At 39.8% G+C, this 17,503-nt stretch overlaps 1 protein-coding gene across 3 annotated transcripts in view; it reads right to left on the bottom strand.

Moving 5' to 3' along the window:
- Positions 1–2,044: 2,044 nt before the first annotated feature.
- Positions 2,045–17,503, bottom strand: part of CERT1 (ceramide transporter 1) — a 65,987-nt gene continuing 50,528 nt past the window's right edge. For all 3 annotated transcript variants that reach the window (XM_077347372.1, XM_077347374.1, XM_077347373.1), the window contains 7 exons: positions 14,799–14,894; positions 12,756–12,888; positions 12,573–12,643; positions 8,641–8,769; positions 8,255–8,384; positions 5,485–5,621; positions 2,045–4,546 (listed from right to left, as the gene is read on the bottom strand). In XM_077347372.1, coding sequence (XP_077203487.1) covers positions 5,494–5,621; positions 8,255–8,384; positions 8,641–8,769; positions 12,573–12,643; positions 12,756–12,888; positions 14,799–14,894 — 687 coding nt within the window. In that variant the 3' untranslated portion in view covers positions 2,045–4,546; positions 5,485–5,493. The remainder of the gene's footprint in view (positions 4,547–5,484; positions 5,622–8,254; positions 8,385–8,640; positions 8,770–12,572; positions 12,644–12,755; positions 12,889–14,798; positions 14,895–17,503) is intronic.

Below are 17,503 nucleotides of genomic sequence, written 5' to 3'. Positions count from 1 at the left end.
CGTAACCCTTACCTAAAGCACCCAAAGTCTGTCTGCATGCCCACAGTTCTTCTGGAAGGTTGAACCCTACATCTGGAAGTGAGCAGTCCCGAGATCCTAGACCGCAAAGACATCCTCTGCTTTGCCTTTTCAAGCCATACCTATGACAGTGACAGGGGGAGGCTAACTGGTAGCAAAAACCAGTGATAATACCATCCAGTATGCAATGAAGCTTTGCAACATGATTTAATATGTGGGAGTGAAAGAAACTTGCCCTCTCATATTCTTCCTGGCTTTCAGTAAATAGCAATGTACATAGACAGTAAATATAACTGCTTTTAGCCACCCTCACAATTTGTCTTTGGTTAAGGGTTTATTTTTACTACATCTCAGTGTATAGTTTTTATATAAACTAAGGTGCAGGAATGAACCGTAAATCAATACTCTCAGGCATACAGTTCTTGCATAAAACACTCTTGTGATGGATCACAAGAACACCTTATAATCCACCACACGCTGAGTTAAATGTCATAGAAAAGTATGAACACAAAGACAATGGCTAGCTCTATTAATCCAAATGCTAAAATGCCTTTATGAGATTTCATCATATAATCTGACAACTGCTAATAATTTATATAAAGCTTATTTAAATATCTATAGAGCCAGTTTGGTGTAGTGGTTAGGAGTGCGGACTTCTAATCTGGCATGCCGGGTTCGATTCTGCACTCCCCCACATGCAGCCAGCTGGGTGACCTTGGACTTGCCATGGCACTGATAAAACTGTTCTGACTGAGCAGTGATATCAGGGCTCTCTCAGCCTCACCCACCTCACAGGATGTCTGTTGTGGGGAGAGGAAAGGGAAGGCGACTGTAAGCCGCTTTGAGCCTCCTTTGGGTAGAGAAAAGCGGCATATAAGAACTCTTCTTCTTCTTCTAAAAGCAGCTTTTCAAAGAACATGTGCACACACAAACATGTTAAGCTGCCTGGACTTGGACCAGTGCTCCATCAGCATTAGTACTGTTGAGACTGGTGGTGGATCTCCAGGGTCTCAAATTGGGGTCTTTCACATCACTGGGACCTTCTGTATGCCAAGCAAGCGCTCTACAATTGAGGCACAGTTCCTCCTTCAGGACAACATCTGAGCATTATAAGTAACTACAAACACGTTTATTTGTTTGTAATATCTTTTAATACTTTTCACTTTTAAATACTGGTTTTTAAATTCATGATTGTAACATGGAAGAGCGAACTTTGTTTAGTCTTTAAAAGTTAACAGGATCATAAAGCTATCATAGAACAGTCACACTCTACACACTCAGTATACTCTAATATGATTCATATTTTGAGTATGTAGATGAACAGTGGCAACTCAAATACAGCTTCATCTAAACAACAGTTGACAAAAAGATCTGTGGAAATTTGACTTGACACTTGATTAAGGAGAACCAGTACATTGTCTAATGAACAGCTCAGCCCAATAAAATAACCAGTAACTTCTTTCAAATGTGAAGGCATTCTCATTCAAAGAAATGAAAGGTTTAGAATGAAAATCTCCATCATTAAAAGAATTTTTAGAAAATCAGGTAGATTTGAACAGCCCTTGTTTTCTAAATTTCTCCTTCCCACAACTGAACAACAGGAATAAAGTCCAGCATGGAAGTCATTTGAGGTGGTAATATATTTAGGTTGTCAAGGCAACAGATGCTGAGAAGACTAAGTCACCTTTGGAGAAGGCTTTTGTAATGAGGTGATCTGAGGTGGTTGTCTCAAGTGGAAAAATTTGGGGACCAGCCACATGCCTGCAACCCTGACCTGAAAGAGATAATTCTCTTCGCCTCCTTGCTTCCCTAAACCTCTTTAAAAACAGTGTGGCAAGCAGTGCATACTAATTCCAGAATACTCACAAAAATCTTCCTTCTGAGCGAATTTGGCCATTATTTCAAGTTGTCTGTTACCATTAAAGGGAAGCAATTTTGTAAGAGTTCAGGAAGCCCTACAGGGCATGTGCAGCTATTTTTTAAGAGATATAGAAACAGGCACTTTGCTACAATTTTTAGAGAGGATTGGGGCAATGAAGAGGTAAATAGGATTTTATTTTCTGGGGTGGCAACAGTGAGGCAGGCAGGTAGTAGCGGCTATTGACGTAGCAGTGATGAGGCAGGTAGGCAGTTGCAGAAAGGTGGGAGCTACTCTCATGGTTGCCTCAGCCAGTGAAAAACTTTGAGGTTGCCACATAATCATTTCCAGAGGCAAAAAACAAAACACCAGACACCGGTAACTCAAATTCTTATTCTGCCAGACAGGGAATGACCAAGTTAAGAAAACCAATGAAAAGGTGGGGAAGAAGAATTCTGTTCTAGAAGAAGGGCACATCACTACCTGGCACATACTGAACCAAGCTATCAGCCGGGGGGGGGGGGGGGCTTTATGCCAGATTTTAGCTCTTGTCATACACCAAAACTTTTGATGATTGATTGGGAGGGGTAGTTCAAGGAAAGTGACACCACTTGTCTAAAAGTAAAATGTATTCTTTACAAATAATCTCTTTAGTGTAATTTTTATTTACAGAATTGCAAAATACATCACATTTAGTGCAAATGCAACTAATGATATTAAGATTTATATATATATAATATACTGCTTTGTAAACTTTCCATCTCTTTGTAAAATAAAGCTATCCAATTAAATTAAAATTTCTTGCATGTGTTCATGATAGTTATCAGAAATATTAAATTATTAAATTTGCATTTAGGGTCTAAGCAGTCTTTTGTCGTTGAAGTTCCCATCAGTGGCTATGGTGAATGAACAGGGCTCTTTGCTTTAAACCAGCTGATTGTAAAAGAAAAAACACATCTGAGGTATAACAAACTTTATATAAAATGCTTACTAGTGAGATAGTAAAGTGTTCTAATATTTCACCTCATTTGCCTTACCAGCATTTTCCCATAGGCACTTCTCTATATTTTCAAATCAAGAACAGTTATTCTGTAATAAGGCATATTCCAAGCACATCATTTAAAGAAAGGCAAGTAAAGGAGATTTAAAAAGCATGACATCTGTGTGCATGTATGTAAAAGTAATGTGCATACCTTAGTGTACTAGAGACACCCCAACCATTCCCAAGAAATTTAATTCTACAGTTTGCCTGACCTCAAATATTATAATCTGCTGTATCTTCATTAAAAGTACTATCTTTGTTTTCAGGCAACAGCCGCTGTATATATGAAATAAGATTCTAAGCTTTCTTTCCAAAAATATATCCAAATCTTGTCCCTCTCAGGATATATATACACAAGCTGATAGACAGCTAAAAAAAGTCAATAATCTCCACTTAAGAATACTACAGCCAAGTGAGGAGTTTTGCCTCAGCGAATTACCAGTCTTTTCTCACAGTTCACCTCTCATGTTATTTCTTGGTATTAGAGACAGGTGGAAATTTGAAAATTAAGTTCTTTCACAGCAACTAAGGGGAACTTTGTACTTAGGATGTATGGTTTTATTCACAACGTATAGTTCAAATTCTTGGGGCAAATATCACATGTGTGAATGGTTTTATACGTGAGCTTCATTGCACAGCTTTATTCAACAGAGAAAAACATGCAAGGTCAGAAAAAAGCACATTTACTCTCTAAGGCTGGGAATGTTATCTTGCGGAGTCCAATTTGCTTCAAATAAATATTACATTGTAACTCCTTGCAGCTTCAGGAACACCCAAAAGCAGCCCATGCTGCATGAAGATAGGCAAGTCATTGCGGTAGATTTTTCTGGCAGTCATGCCCTCTTGTGCAGCATCTATTTAGACATTTCTGAATCATGATCAATAACCAAATTTCTGCAGCACATATTACACAACTAAAAATACAATAGAAATATAAAGGTATCTGAAAAAAAATAAAGCTTTTCACACTTTCTCCATCAGAACCAGAAGGTCTTCATAGGAGCAAGACCATAGAAAAGGCAAAGTCATAAGGATCTTGACAGCCCTCACGTATTAAGAGATGCTTTACAGAACAAGGTGATTTTTATCATAGAAATCAGCAGCAATGAACAATGATTATACAAAGCAAAAACACAAAACCCTTCTGGAAGGACACTGAGTTTACTGTTAACCTGAAAAAAGTTACAACACACAGGTTTTTGTGCATATAAAGCACATACAGTATGCTATATGTGCATTGTCCTTTGTGCTTTTTAGACATACACAAAAACAAGAGCTGTGCAAGTATCTTATGAAGTTCTACAGTAAACAAAAGCTTTCAAATTATTCAAAAGTTAAAGCAATAAACCAAGTTGGTGACCCACAGGTATTTTTTCTCCTCTAAAGCAAGCAAAAAAAAAAGCCGTATACATGTATCAACACATGTATTTATAATTGCACACTGATTCAGCAAGGTGAGATAGCAGAAGAAAGCGAAAGTTCAGCTTCATGGCGTTGCAGTATTTCTTCCATTTAGTACAAGATCAAGGGTTTGGGCCATAAGACTGTAGATCCTACGTTCCAGCTTGGAGTATTCATTTTGGTTCATTTCTCCAATGTGGAATGTTCACACAGCCTTGTTCCAATAACTAGGGAAAATTGTAGAAGAAAAAATTCAGGCTGGAACATTAACTAGGACACTGCATGAAGTTATGACTTAAGAGGCTCTCAGGCAAGTGTCAAATTATGAGGTTCCACCGGCCAGCAAATCTTCACTGAAAGACTGTGTTGGCTAGCCAAAAGATCTGCAAAACCATATTTTTCTTCCTAATGTCATATTACTAATTTCCTAGTTCCAAGAGCAAGCCACTACAGGTCAAACTTTTAAACTTGCATTACCAATCTTTTATTCATCATTAAGAAAAACTGCCCCAAACTGAAATATACCAAAGATATTCCAAGGGAGATGTTTTCAGAATTAGCCTTCCAATAACAATTTTACAGCATTTCAATGACCTGCAAACAAAGCTACAAAATTGATTCCCAAACCTTACTCCTTCCTTAAGTCTCCTTACATTTAACTATAGAAACTCCACAGGCAGTTTAGCTATTTTTTGCCTTCATCTGGGCATAAAACAGGCAAAACTGAGAGAGCAGGGGGAGAAGAAGCTGTGAATTTTTTGTAGGGGATTGACTAGATGGCCCTTGGCATCTTTTCTAACTCTATGTTTCTATAGGTAAAGAATTTCACAGATTACATTCACAAGAAAAAGAATCTAACACTAGACCTGTTCCGACTCTAAATATTGGATCCAACCTTCACCTTGATTCCCCCACCTCAACTCTTCTTTCAACTGCCCACTTCCATTGCCTTGCCAACATTCCAACCCTCCGTAGAGCCCTCCCTTTCTTAATCCTCTATCCTCCAAGCAATTCCCCTCATCCAGTCACACCCCAGAGAACAATTACATAAGATTTAAGAAGCATTTTATTTCCAAAGCCAACACATTTTAATTACATTGCAGCTGTCCCAACTGGATTCAAAATTGTATAGGCAAGATTTGTGCATGAAGGATTACATACTTACCTGATAACACTAAAACAATATCGGCTTTCCAGCTGTTTTATCTTGCACATAAGATGTGAAACGCTTCAAGAATTTGGGGTACTCTCGTTTTGCTACTGCCCGTAGTACAGAAGCTGGTGCCCAACCCCCAGGATTCACTAAAATAAAGGTCAAAGTCAAAATAGTAGTTTCAAAGTAGGACATTCCTATATTTAAAAGCATGGCTAGACCAGAACACAGTTTCTTCAGTAAAGCTAAATGATGTTGGCCACACTAGTTGCTTCACACATTCCCAGAATAAACTCACGTCAGTTTGCCTTGGTCTTCACGATAATTAGATTTTAACCGTTTAACACCAGATTCCTATATCAAGGCATGACTGACTACCTTAATCCCAAATGGTTTAGCAAGGAAAACATGTATTAAAATCAGTATACAAAATGTATCAATCAGTAAATGGGATATAGTAGAAGTGTAGTAATTTTTTCAGGAATGTTTTAAGACACAAAACACTAACAGTTTAATAATACTGTTTCTTTTAGAAGACTCACTGTACAACTTTAGGCAAGACATACAACAAATATGTGAGATGGATAAGGCCAAGCACAGACTATTAGGCATTCATGCCATCTTTTAGTAAGCTATAATTTGTTGATTCTTCTGTTTATTTTTGACGTAAGAATATATTTCTTAAGAAATTTTGTTCTACATAAAACAGTCTGGCTCATGAAGACATGCTTTCAATGTAAATTTTATTATATAAGTTCATTCAATTTTTATCCTGATCTTCCTTCAAGACTCTCAGGGGGGTATATATCTTCTTCCCCCATTTTACTTTAACAACCTTATGACGTAGGTTAGGCTGAGAGAGAGACTAGTCCAAGTCATGCAGTGAGCTTCTTAGCTCAGTGGATATTTGAACTCAAGTCTCAGTGGTCATAGTCTGATACTCTAGTCACTGCACTATCCTGGGAATCCAGAGCAATTACCATCCCTTAAGTGCTGTATCCTTCTAATATGGTATATATGGGAGCAATGTTCTTAGCAGGCTTCTGTACTATGCATATATTTAGGCCATTTCTGCATGAAGAAAATGTTCCTGGACAGCCTTTGCATGTTGGCGGCAAATAGAGCCCCCTCCATATGATGTCGCCAACATACCGAGGCTGTCCAGTAGCCGGGCTGTGTTTGGTCATTTTTAACTTGCGATTTTGGGAATCTAGAAAACTGGATTTACCACCCTAAATCGCACAAACCACCGGTGACCAACCAGGGATAAGACTGTATGGAGAGGGACACGGACGATAGTCTCAGCAGCTTTGTTCCACCCTTGCACCTGCCCCCCCCTCTCCATTTCCTGCTCTGAGTAAATTTTTTTTAAATGGTGCGGTCCATGTTGCAGCATGACTGCAAACCTACATTGTCAAAGGTGAAATAAAACCTTTAAAGTGTCCACAGACTTTTTGGGTTCAGGCAGGCAAAACACAAGCCCTTTGTTTTCTGGAGGTGGGAAATGAGCTGGGAAAGGGAGGGAGATGGGTGATCCAGCAGCCTTCTCTCGATCATACAGAGGTTTGAGCACCTTGTTTTAAAGCCAACCATTAGCACAAAATATCTTTTTGGCCTTCGGGGGGGGGGATGCTGTATCGTGATTGGTGGCTTGTTGTGATTGACACGCCAAGGAACTGAGGGAGAAATTCTTGTTGCTTTCTCTTGCAGCCTCTTCAGGAGGCAAGAAGCCGAAATGGGGCAGAGGGAAAATGCGTTTGAGGAGTGTTGCAAACGCGAGATTTACCTTCCCGTGTTTGTAAGCAGGAAGCCACTGGTTTTACATCTCCGCGCAAAAATGGCCATATATATTACAAAATAAAATGCATGATTGTTCTTACAGGTGATTAAGTATACAAAGGTTGTATGCTCTATCCTACAGTGGCTCAGTAGAAAGAAGTCTTTGTGTACAGTGACACAGTGTGGTCATAAAAGTTAATGCTCTTAGTGTTTCCTTCATAATGCATTTAAGATAAAACTTTCTTGCTAGCTACTTTTCTTAAACTGCACTTTAAATTGTTTCCAAAATTCCACATTATAAACAGAAACTTTTCTAAGCGAGCTTTAGGTTCACTATTAAAAAGCAAAGCACTTTTCTTTTGTGAGAAAGCACTTTTCATGTGACAGATTCTCCCCTCATACGCCATCCTGCAAGGCTACTGGGATCTCAGAGGCTTTTCAGGAGGGATGAGGGGAGAGATGATGGGGATGAGAAATATCTGTTGGGAACTCATTCTACCTCTGTGTATCTGTATCTATCTATCTGGGATTTTGGAGATGAATAAGGCAAGATTGGTACTAGAGAATTTGGGATGGATCTCAAGTTCAGAGAGAAAGCATTCAAAGATCAACTGTCAATAATTTTTTATCTTAATTTCAGTTTCATATAGCTATTATACTTTCCTTTCCCCCCCCCCAAACAGTATTAAACAGTAGTCTTTTAGAAATGTGTTGTGAACTGATGTCTTCAAGACTGCAATTTATAGAATTTAAAAAGCTCTTGCTTTTTGAAATTATTATGCACACAATGATAAATCCAAAAGCTCCAATCTTCTAATGGTGGAACAGGCCTCTTCCATTTAGAGGCAGGCTTTACCATTAGCTGAATGGAATTTTTGGCTACTACTCATAGTGCTCCAGCATGGGGCTATATAACTGATGGAATTAGACAGAGTCTTTCTGCAGAATATTCAAATTGGCAATGAAACAAGAGTGTAAACATATAAAAACAGTCATGCCTTACCATTCGCTACATAAGTAATCTTGCATAGAATGTTGTCTCTGCTTATTTCCTTGTTCCCTTCTGGTGGGCTGACCAACGTCTGACAAATCATAGCAACATTTATTTTGGCACGAACGCATCGATTGTTTAACTGTCAAAAACACACATTTTCACGGTTAGGTTATTAAACTGATTAAGAAACTTATTAAAGCATGCACTGTGGAATGTCCCTCAAAGAAATACATTATGCCATACATCCTCTTTTATCCCACCTGTATGTTTAGTACTCCTTTTCTCTTTTCTGACACTGTGCATACAAAAGGAGTTATTTTTCTCAGGCAGGCTGGAGAGCTGGGGTTTCAGTAAAGATGTAAACATCTTTAGAGGAGTAACAGATGGGAACTTACAGGGGCGCTGTCATGATCCACAGAGAAATTGCAGACAATCCATGTTTCAGTGTCATTTTCATTGAAAGCTGGTATTTTTCTAATAGCAGACAAATACAACACATCACGTTGAGAAGCGGGCCATACTCTCTACAAGAAAAGGGATTGTTATTGTTAGCATTCTCCAATAATCAGCATTTATATACCACTTTATTGTACTCTAGATGCTTTGCACATAACGCTCATTCAGATGAAACCATACCAACATGGCTTGTTTGCACTGCTGGCAAGCTGCCGCCTCTGCCCCAGGTGCTGAGTGCAACTTAAAGCTTCTTGACTTGGGAATTCTAAAATTAAGCTCCCCAGTTTGCCATGATGTCTGACTACAGATGCCTGAGACAATGGGTTTTGCTTCCCTCTCACAAACTGGGATTCTCAGCACTTCCATTTTGGAATCCTGGTTTGTGGGAAAGGTACAAAATCCCATTTATCCCAGACACTTACATGCAGCTGTCTTAGCAAACGCAAGTTTAGCTGAAGATTTCCCAAACATTTAAGCTTTCAGTCATGTGCCATGTAGGAAAGCAGAAATTTAAGTGCAAACACAGCAAAACAAGTCAATTTTTTCCCTGTCATGAGCCAACAGAAATGCTCATGTTCTTGTAATACCAGTTTATATTATCCCTGTATTGTACAGGAGTCACTGAGGCCAAGGGAAATCAGTTTTTCTGGTGTGTTCACAGCAGCGGTCAGATTGGAGGTGCAAACTTCTGGATTCATCAAATGCATCAGCTCTCAAGACAGAAGTATGGCAACTGGTGGAACAATGTTAAAAGCAGACTGTTGTCATAAAGTACAGTTTTAGAAAAGAAACTTCTGTCCTTACATATGTGTTAGTGAATTCACAGTGCCTAAGATGGTACCTTCTGCATCGTGTGTATAATGTATGGATGTAGTTCTTCAGAACTGCTGCTTTATTCATAATTGCAATTGATTGATTAAAATTTCATTGATTTTAGGGGCACCCAGAGAAGGTGCTCCCATCTACTCTGTTATTTCTTATGATGAGAAAAAAATTATCTGGTTTGTTTTCACCATAGGAAATAATGAATAATTTCATAAAATGGGAGGAGTAAGACAAAGGTGCTCTCTGTCAGCATTATTATTCCCTATTTCTCTGAGCCTCCGGGGAGGGTGGTATATAAATATAATAAATAAATAAATAGAATCATTTGCAGTTTTAATATGTGAAACACGTCATATAAGGGGAATAACCGTAAACAAGTATTGTTAAAAACTAAATTTATAATGCTGATATTGTGATAGGCAAGATTTTAGAGCACCTGTCCCCAACCCCTGGTCCGTGGATCAGTTGGTACCAGGCTGCGGCTCCTCCTCGTCCTCCTCCCCGGCTGCTGCCTTGGGGCTGCCCTGCCACTCTGCCGCCGGCTCACCTTTGGTGCTCTCTGGCAGCTGCCATGGCTGGGGCTCCCCCTCAGTGTGGCACTGCGCAGCTGCTGCTGGCAGCGCCCCCCAGTGGGCGGCGGGAAGTCAGGGGCGCTGGCGGGAAAGCAAGCGGAGCAGCGGCTCAGGCAGCGGCAGCGTCCCTCGCCAAAAGACTACCCCCCCGGGCCTCAGTAAAATTGTCAAGCATTGACCGGTCCCCAGTAATAAAAAGGTTGGGGACCACTGATTTAGAGCAGTGGTCCCCAACCTTTTTATCACCGGGGACCACTCAATGCCGGAGACCAGTCACCGGGGACCACTCAACGCCTTTTACTGAGGCCCGGTGGGGGGGGTAGTTTACTCCTCTACTCTCAACCACTGCCCTAGCACTCTCTGATCGCTATGGTAATGTTTAAACATCCCTTCAAAATAAGATACAGACATGCCACTACAATGAAGTGTGTTGTAAAGGGCTGGGGGGGATGAAGTAAAGGGCCGGGGGGGGGGAGAAGGCATTCTTCGGGGCCCACCTCCAATTAGTCAAAGGACCACATGTGGTCCGCGGCCCACAGGTTGGGGATTGCTGTTTTAGAGGATATGATAGAAGAATTTGGAAATATCTTTGGCTACAAAATTAATATTGCTAGAGCTGAGTTTCTTTTGTTTAATGCTAAAGGGAAGTAATTATTGTTAAAAAAATATTAAACAAACCAGCATTGTTAAATATCTTAGTATTTATATTCCAAAAAACAGTAAAGATCTGTATTGCTTGAACTTTGAGGAAGTCATGAAGGAAATTAAAACCAGTCACCTGGTTGTAGTTAAAACTAACATTTGATAGATAAGAAACTTAATTAAAATGTCAATACTAACTAAACAAAATTTTCTGTTTTGAAATGATCCTGTATTGATTCAGGAATCAGAGTTTAAAAACATATCAAAAAAAGTATATCTAACTTCATGTGGCATTACAACAAAACAAAATCAGAGTCCAGTGGCACCTTTAAGACCAACAAAAATTTATTCAAAGCATGAGCTTTTGAATGCAAGCACTCTTCCTCGGACTATGAACTGACTACCCACTTGAATCTGTCTTTGTGTGGCATTATAAGAGACCTAGGATAAATTTTCAAGATGCCCAGGATAGTATTATAAGAGGAGGCTTAAGAAATCCTGGTGTTCAAAAGTATTATTATTCAGTTATAATAGGCTGGATAACTAAATGGATAAAAGAAAATAAAGACATAACATTGACTCTAGTTGAGCAATCTCACCTTTAAGAGTCTGACACCTTTAAGAGTCTGAGTTTAACTGACTAAATGACATAAAAATAGTTATTATGCTAAGGATAACTTTGTTATCAACGCCTTAGAAAAGGCCTGGATAAGGGTCAGATCAAAAATAGCTCCTGAAATATCACTACTGGCTTCTGTTATAAGATATAAGGAGTTTAGGCAAGCCACAAAAGAAGGAAATTTTAAAATCTGGGATGATCTGAAGGTATCAGATTATAAAAATCCTTAATCCCTGATGAGCAAACAGTTACATTTGCAGAAATATATTCTTTAAGCAATGGACAAATCCCTTGGTTCCCAATTGACGAATTCTGAAAAAAGTAGCTATAAACGATTGAATATATTCACTAAGAATCATGAACATTATGCTGATAGTAAATGGCAGAAAACATTTGTAAAATTCTGGATAAAAGAGTTGAAAGCCCCAATAAACTCAGAGGTTTGGGCATCAGTGTTAAGCAGTTTAAACTCAGTAAACCTTTCTGCATAAGAAAAGTTAATTAAAATACTGGATCAGTGGCACTGATCTCCCTATAAATCAGCAAAAATATATTAAATGGCAAACGGGGATTGTTGGTTATATGAGAATATCTAAGCCAATTTTATATACATCTGGTGGGAGTGTAGTAGAGCAGCAGAATTCTAGAATATGATTTCTCAGTTATCTCTAAACATATAAAGAAAAAGCTACCATTAATACTTAAGGGTTTTTTTGCATTAAATCGTGTAGAATTTCCTTCTAAAAGTGTTTGTCAATTTGTTCTTAATGACTTAACATTTGCAAGGCTAATTTCTGCTCAGAATTGGAAGGAGAAATAATCCTGAAGAAAGAGGACTGGTTAGACTGGTCTAAGTAAATTGTCTATTACATGGCCAAATGTCTGATAAATTTGTCAAACGGAATGCTTTTCTCTTTGGAATAGGAAGTTATTTTTGAGCTGTATAATTGATGTTTTGTGATAGCTTTGTAGTTTATATTTCAGAATTTTGTATGTACTCATTTTATTTCTCTATTTTTCTTATAAATAAATCTAACAACAACAACAACAGACTGAACTTCTAAAGAGTGCTATTCATGAAGAATTCTATCCAATCTGCCCTCCTGTGTCGAACTGAGCAAACAGGACAGCTTTTAAAAGCTATTAGTATTTTTAACAGGATACTTCCTCTTTTAGATACAAAAATGTACCATATAAAAATATAAAGTAATACCTTATGTGTCTGGTAGACTATGATCGCATTATCAGCTAACGTTTCCACAACATGGAAGTTTTCAACAGTTGCTGGTGGTGGTGGGGAGGACAAAGCAAATAATAAAATGAATGTAAATATTCTTCATAAATAATTATTTTTTCATATAATAGCCAGACCAATAAATGCATAAGGATTACTTACTTTCCCAGTCATTACGAAATTCAACATTCCAGAAATAGTGGCAGACCTCATGACCTGTAACCCCTTTGACGGCATGTGTGGCCTTCAAAGGATCTAGAACAATACCATTTTCTTCCACTTCCCTCCTGTACACCTTTGAACGAAGAATAAAAATTATGCTCATATCGTATTCTAAAGCATTTGCTTTGTTTGACCTTGCACCTGCCACTTAAAAGCTAATTCAAATGGTGTAAAATATTTATTTATTAAAAGCTTTTTTAAGTCACTGATCTCCCAAAGGGTCTTGTGGCAACTCATAACATTAAAACCAATAAGGCAAAAACAACATAAAAACATGAAATAGGTAACAATAGAGAATAAATTAAGGTAGGTAGCTGTTTTGATCTGAAGCAGCAGAACTAAGTTGGAGTCCAGTGGCATCTTTGAGAGCCAGTTTGGTGTAGTGGTTAGGAGTGTGGACTTCTAATCTGGCATGCCAGGTTCTATTCTGTACTCCCCCACATGCAACCAGCTGGGTGACCTTGGGCTCTCCACGGCACTGATAAAACTGTTCTGACCGAGCAGTGATATCAGGGCTCTCTCAGCTTCACCCACCCCACAGGGTGTCTGTTGTGGGGAGAGGAATGGGAAGGCGACTGTAAGCCACTTTGAGCCTCCTTTGGGTAGGGAAAAGCGGCATATAAGAACCAACTCTTCTTCTTCTTCTTCTTCATTCTAGGTATAAACTTTCATTTGTGGAAGAAATGTGCATGCACATGGAATAAATAAAAAGTTGAATAAAACGTTGTTGGTATTAAAGGTGTCACTGGACTCAAATCTGTTCCACATAATACATTTCTGGTAAGGCCTTGGAGGAGGAGCGTGTCTCATGGCTTAAGTGCCACTCAGCGCTTAACAGCCACTCAAGGCAGCTGTCCCGCCTGAGTGCCTCCTGTTCCAACTGGCTTGCCAGTCTGCTAAGCAGCCTTCCATCCCCCACTCCTGACCATTCCCTCCTCTTCCCTCTGAGGCTTGGAGGCTGCAGATCCCTGCTGCGTGAGAGCTGCCCCTGCCGGGTGAGTTCCCTAAAAGCTGCCTGCAGTCTTCTCAGGTCCTGGGGGGCGGCGGAGGCTGACCACAGAGTTCTCCCCTCCCCCCAATGTAATGCCCGTTGTATTCCTGAATGCAACGGGCTTGGCCCCTAGTATATAGAGAATAAAGGACAAGTAAACCTACAGCAAGATTTTTGGTGATTTAAATGTAAGGACAACAATGGTATAGCTACTGCTAAGCCTTATTTTTCGTTACAGTACCTCTGACTATACACACTGGATTATTATCATCCTGTATCAGAAACTGAGGCTTTGTTCTGATGCTATGTGAAACCATAGTTTAAACAAGCTATGGTTGGTACAAACTTAAATGGACTCCGGGGAATGGTAGAGGACAGGAAGGCCTGGAGGATCATTGTCCATGGGGTCGCGATGGGTCGGACACGACTTCGCACATAACAACAACAATGGTTGGTACAGTTACTTGAATATGGACCAATGTATAAAGTAGGCTGTGTCCAATCAGTATTTGAAACCATACCTTGATTTATTAACCACAGTTTGCCTTAACTATGGGGTTTTACATGATGTGTACCTGCAGACACCCTGGTTTATTCACAGCTAAATTATGGCTTGTTCCCTCAGTGCTACTGTCACTGCAGTGTAGGCATGGTTTCTTTAGGGGAAAGAATGAAGGCGATAAAACCAGCCTTTGCAGTAGCAGGCCAGCATTTGAAGATTGTCTGTGGACCAAATTACAGACTAGCCAACCATGGTTTTGCAGCAAGTGAGTAAATTTTGGCAATGAAACAAAGTTCTGGGAAAAGGTAATAAAGCTTGCTGAACGCACTGCTATATCTGTCATTTTGAGAAACACCTTGTAATCAAAAGGCTTGCAAGATATAACCGCCATGAATAAATGGTATCCATTTAACCCATGCTTACATTAATTCACTGAAATGCAATTTATTTAACATTCCCAGATATAAAATGTTGCAAATGTTCTACTTGCCTTCATTTCACCTTCTTCAACAACCAGTTGCCAATTGGCATCGCCCCCCACATCTTGTAGTGAGTATGTCATGTGGTTCTGCACCATCTCTTCCACCTTTGTGCACACACACAGATGCAAATTAATGAAATTATTTTTACCATGTCATCTGCACATTCTAGCCTATATATGCAAAAATTATTACACAAATATTATTAGAGAGATAACTTCTGGATGTAACAGAGGAACCTCTGTAAACAATCAAATGCAAGTCTAATGGGATTCAGAAATGCACAACTTACTTGGCAAAACTGAGGTGAAAATGAACCTTGGTCATCCAGGAAAGAGGCTGCCTAACTACTACTGCTGACAGCAAATATGTGTGTGAAAAAACTATGAGAAAGCTTTGAGTCAGGTTGTTGATCTATCTAGCTACTAGGACCAGCACTGGTAGGAGAAAGAGATCTTTCCAACTACCTTTAACTAAATATGAAAGAAACGGAACCTTATGCCTACAAAGGGGATGCTTTATCCCTCTCTACCTCTGATATTATTCAAACATGGCAGAGATTGGTTAATTGCTTTAAGCACAGAGATGATAAAAAACACAAGATTCTCTTCAAATTATTATATAAATACTGTCCTCATGGGTTTTGCCCATTATTATTATACTAGTATCAAAACCCATTTTTAAAAATGGGCTTTGAAAGGGGTGGCAGGCAGAAGGGCATGACAGGGTAGCCATGGCTCCCTTTGGTTTAAGGTAGAAAGCCCCCCTCGCCGGTGGCGACAGGACTTTGCGCCCCACAGGGAGGCTGCAAAGTCCCCCTCCCCCGCTCCCTCCCAGCAGGAGCGTACCTGTGGGGCGCAAAGTCCTGTCACTGCCTCTCTCCTTGTGGGCAACAATGGAGGCCACAGCTATAAGGCTTCTAAGCAGGCAGGAAGAAGGGTGGGAGCTGGAGGGGGAGGGCCAATCAGGGTGGACCTGGACAGACAGTATCCTCCCAGGAGGGTGTTTCCCAAATATATAAGGGAGTCAAATAGTGTTAAGGATATAAACTTCCCCCAAACAACTACAATTTGATTACAGGGAATCAGAGTTTTGTGACCACTGTACATAGTTTCTTTCTTCTGATGTCCTGCTTCCACACACACACATCCCATCTGAGCTTCTGAGATTCTGGCAAGCAAATGCCTCCACATGCTTTCAGAAAAGACATTCACAAGAATAGAGCCTTTACACTTCAAAAAGGGAGTTAGAGATTCTCCAAAAGTTGGATTGTGCACCAAGTACTGTATTTTGTGCTTCTGCAGAGTCTCAACATACAAAAAGAGAGGAACTTAAAGATGCTACCAAATATTTAGGCCTACCACGCCGAAGATGTTTCAGACCACATGACTTGTGGAAATCCCTAGACTGACAATGAGAGGTCATTAATAACTGGGAAGAGAAGAAGTGTTGGTTTCATACCCTGCTTTTCACTACGCAAAGGAGTCTCAAAGCATCTTACAATCACCTTTCCTTCCTCTCACCACAACGGACAACCTGTGAGGTAGGTGGAGCTGAGAGACCTGACAGAACTGCTTTGTGAGACCAACTCTAACAGAACTGTGATTAACGCTAGGTCACCCAGTTGCCTACATGTGGAAGAGTGGGGAATCAAATCCAGCTCTCTGGAATAGGGGCCACCACTCTTAACTCACTACCCCAAGTTGGCTTAGTAGCTACAAGAGTCTAAACCAGGATTAAATTAAACCTAGTCTAGAAGATAATTACATCAAGACCAAGTACCAGATCACTAGACATCTTCCCCAGAGTCAACTTCAAGCTTAGACAGACCAGCAGTCTATTTGCTCTCTCCAGGGATTCAGCCAGAGAAGCATCTTTTATTTATTTGATTTTTATACTACCCTCCCAGCAGGACCAGCTCAAGGTGGTGTGCAAGCAGATAATAACAATACAATCAATTAAGTAAAATAGATTAAAATTATTTAAAATATTAATTGAAGACAGTGGAGCAAGGTCAGCAAATAAAACCCATTTAAGATGCTTCCTATATCCTCCTCAGAGATAGGGTATAATTTGGGACTTCCTATAATGATGGTAAAGGAAAATTAATAATAATAAGTGGGAAGTGATGAGTGGGTGGGCCTGATAGATCTTTCCCAACATCTGCTACTGAGGAGGAGGAGAAGGAGGAGTTGGTTCTTATATGCCGCTTTTCTCTACCCGAAGGAGGCTCAAAGCGACTTACAGTTGCCTTCCCTTTCCTCTCCCCACAACAGACACCCTGTGAGGTGGGTGAGGCTGAGAGAGCCCTGATTTTACTTCTCGGTCAGAACAGCTTTATCAGTGCTGTGGCAAGCCCAAGGTCACCCATCTGGCTGCATGTGGGGGAGTGCAGAATTGAACCCGGCATACCAGATTAGAAGTCCACATTCCTAGCCACTACACCAAACTGGCTTTAGACATCACTGATTATGTCCAGCTAGAAAACGTGATGGACTTACAGAAGTTTCAAAAGGAAAGCTGTATTTTTAAAGAATTTTCTCTATTATGTACAATTCATAAGGAATAATTCTCTTTACTCTGCCCTCATCATACATCCATACCAAGCAAATCTCTACCACAAACTAGTTAAGTGTTACTACCATCCCACTACACATTAACCAATGATAATTTTTTTAAGGACTCGATTCTATGCAATGCCTGAACTGAGAGTGGT

The sequence above is a fragment of the Paroedura picta genome, chromosome 7 (genome assembly GCF_049243985.1).
Source record: "Paroedura picta isolate Pp20150507F chromosome 7, Ppicta_v3.0, whole genome shotgun sequence".
Classification (NCBI taxonomy): Eukaryota; Metazoa; Chordata; class Lepidosauria; order Squamata; family Gekkonidae; genus Paroedura; species Paroedura picta.
The sequence above is the reverse complement of the archived record's forward strand: the minus strand, read 5'-3'. Positions and strand labels throughout refer to the sequence as shown.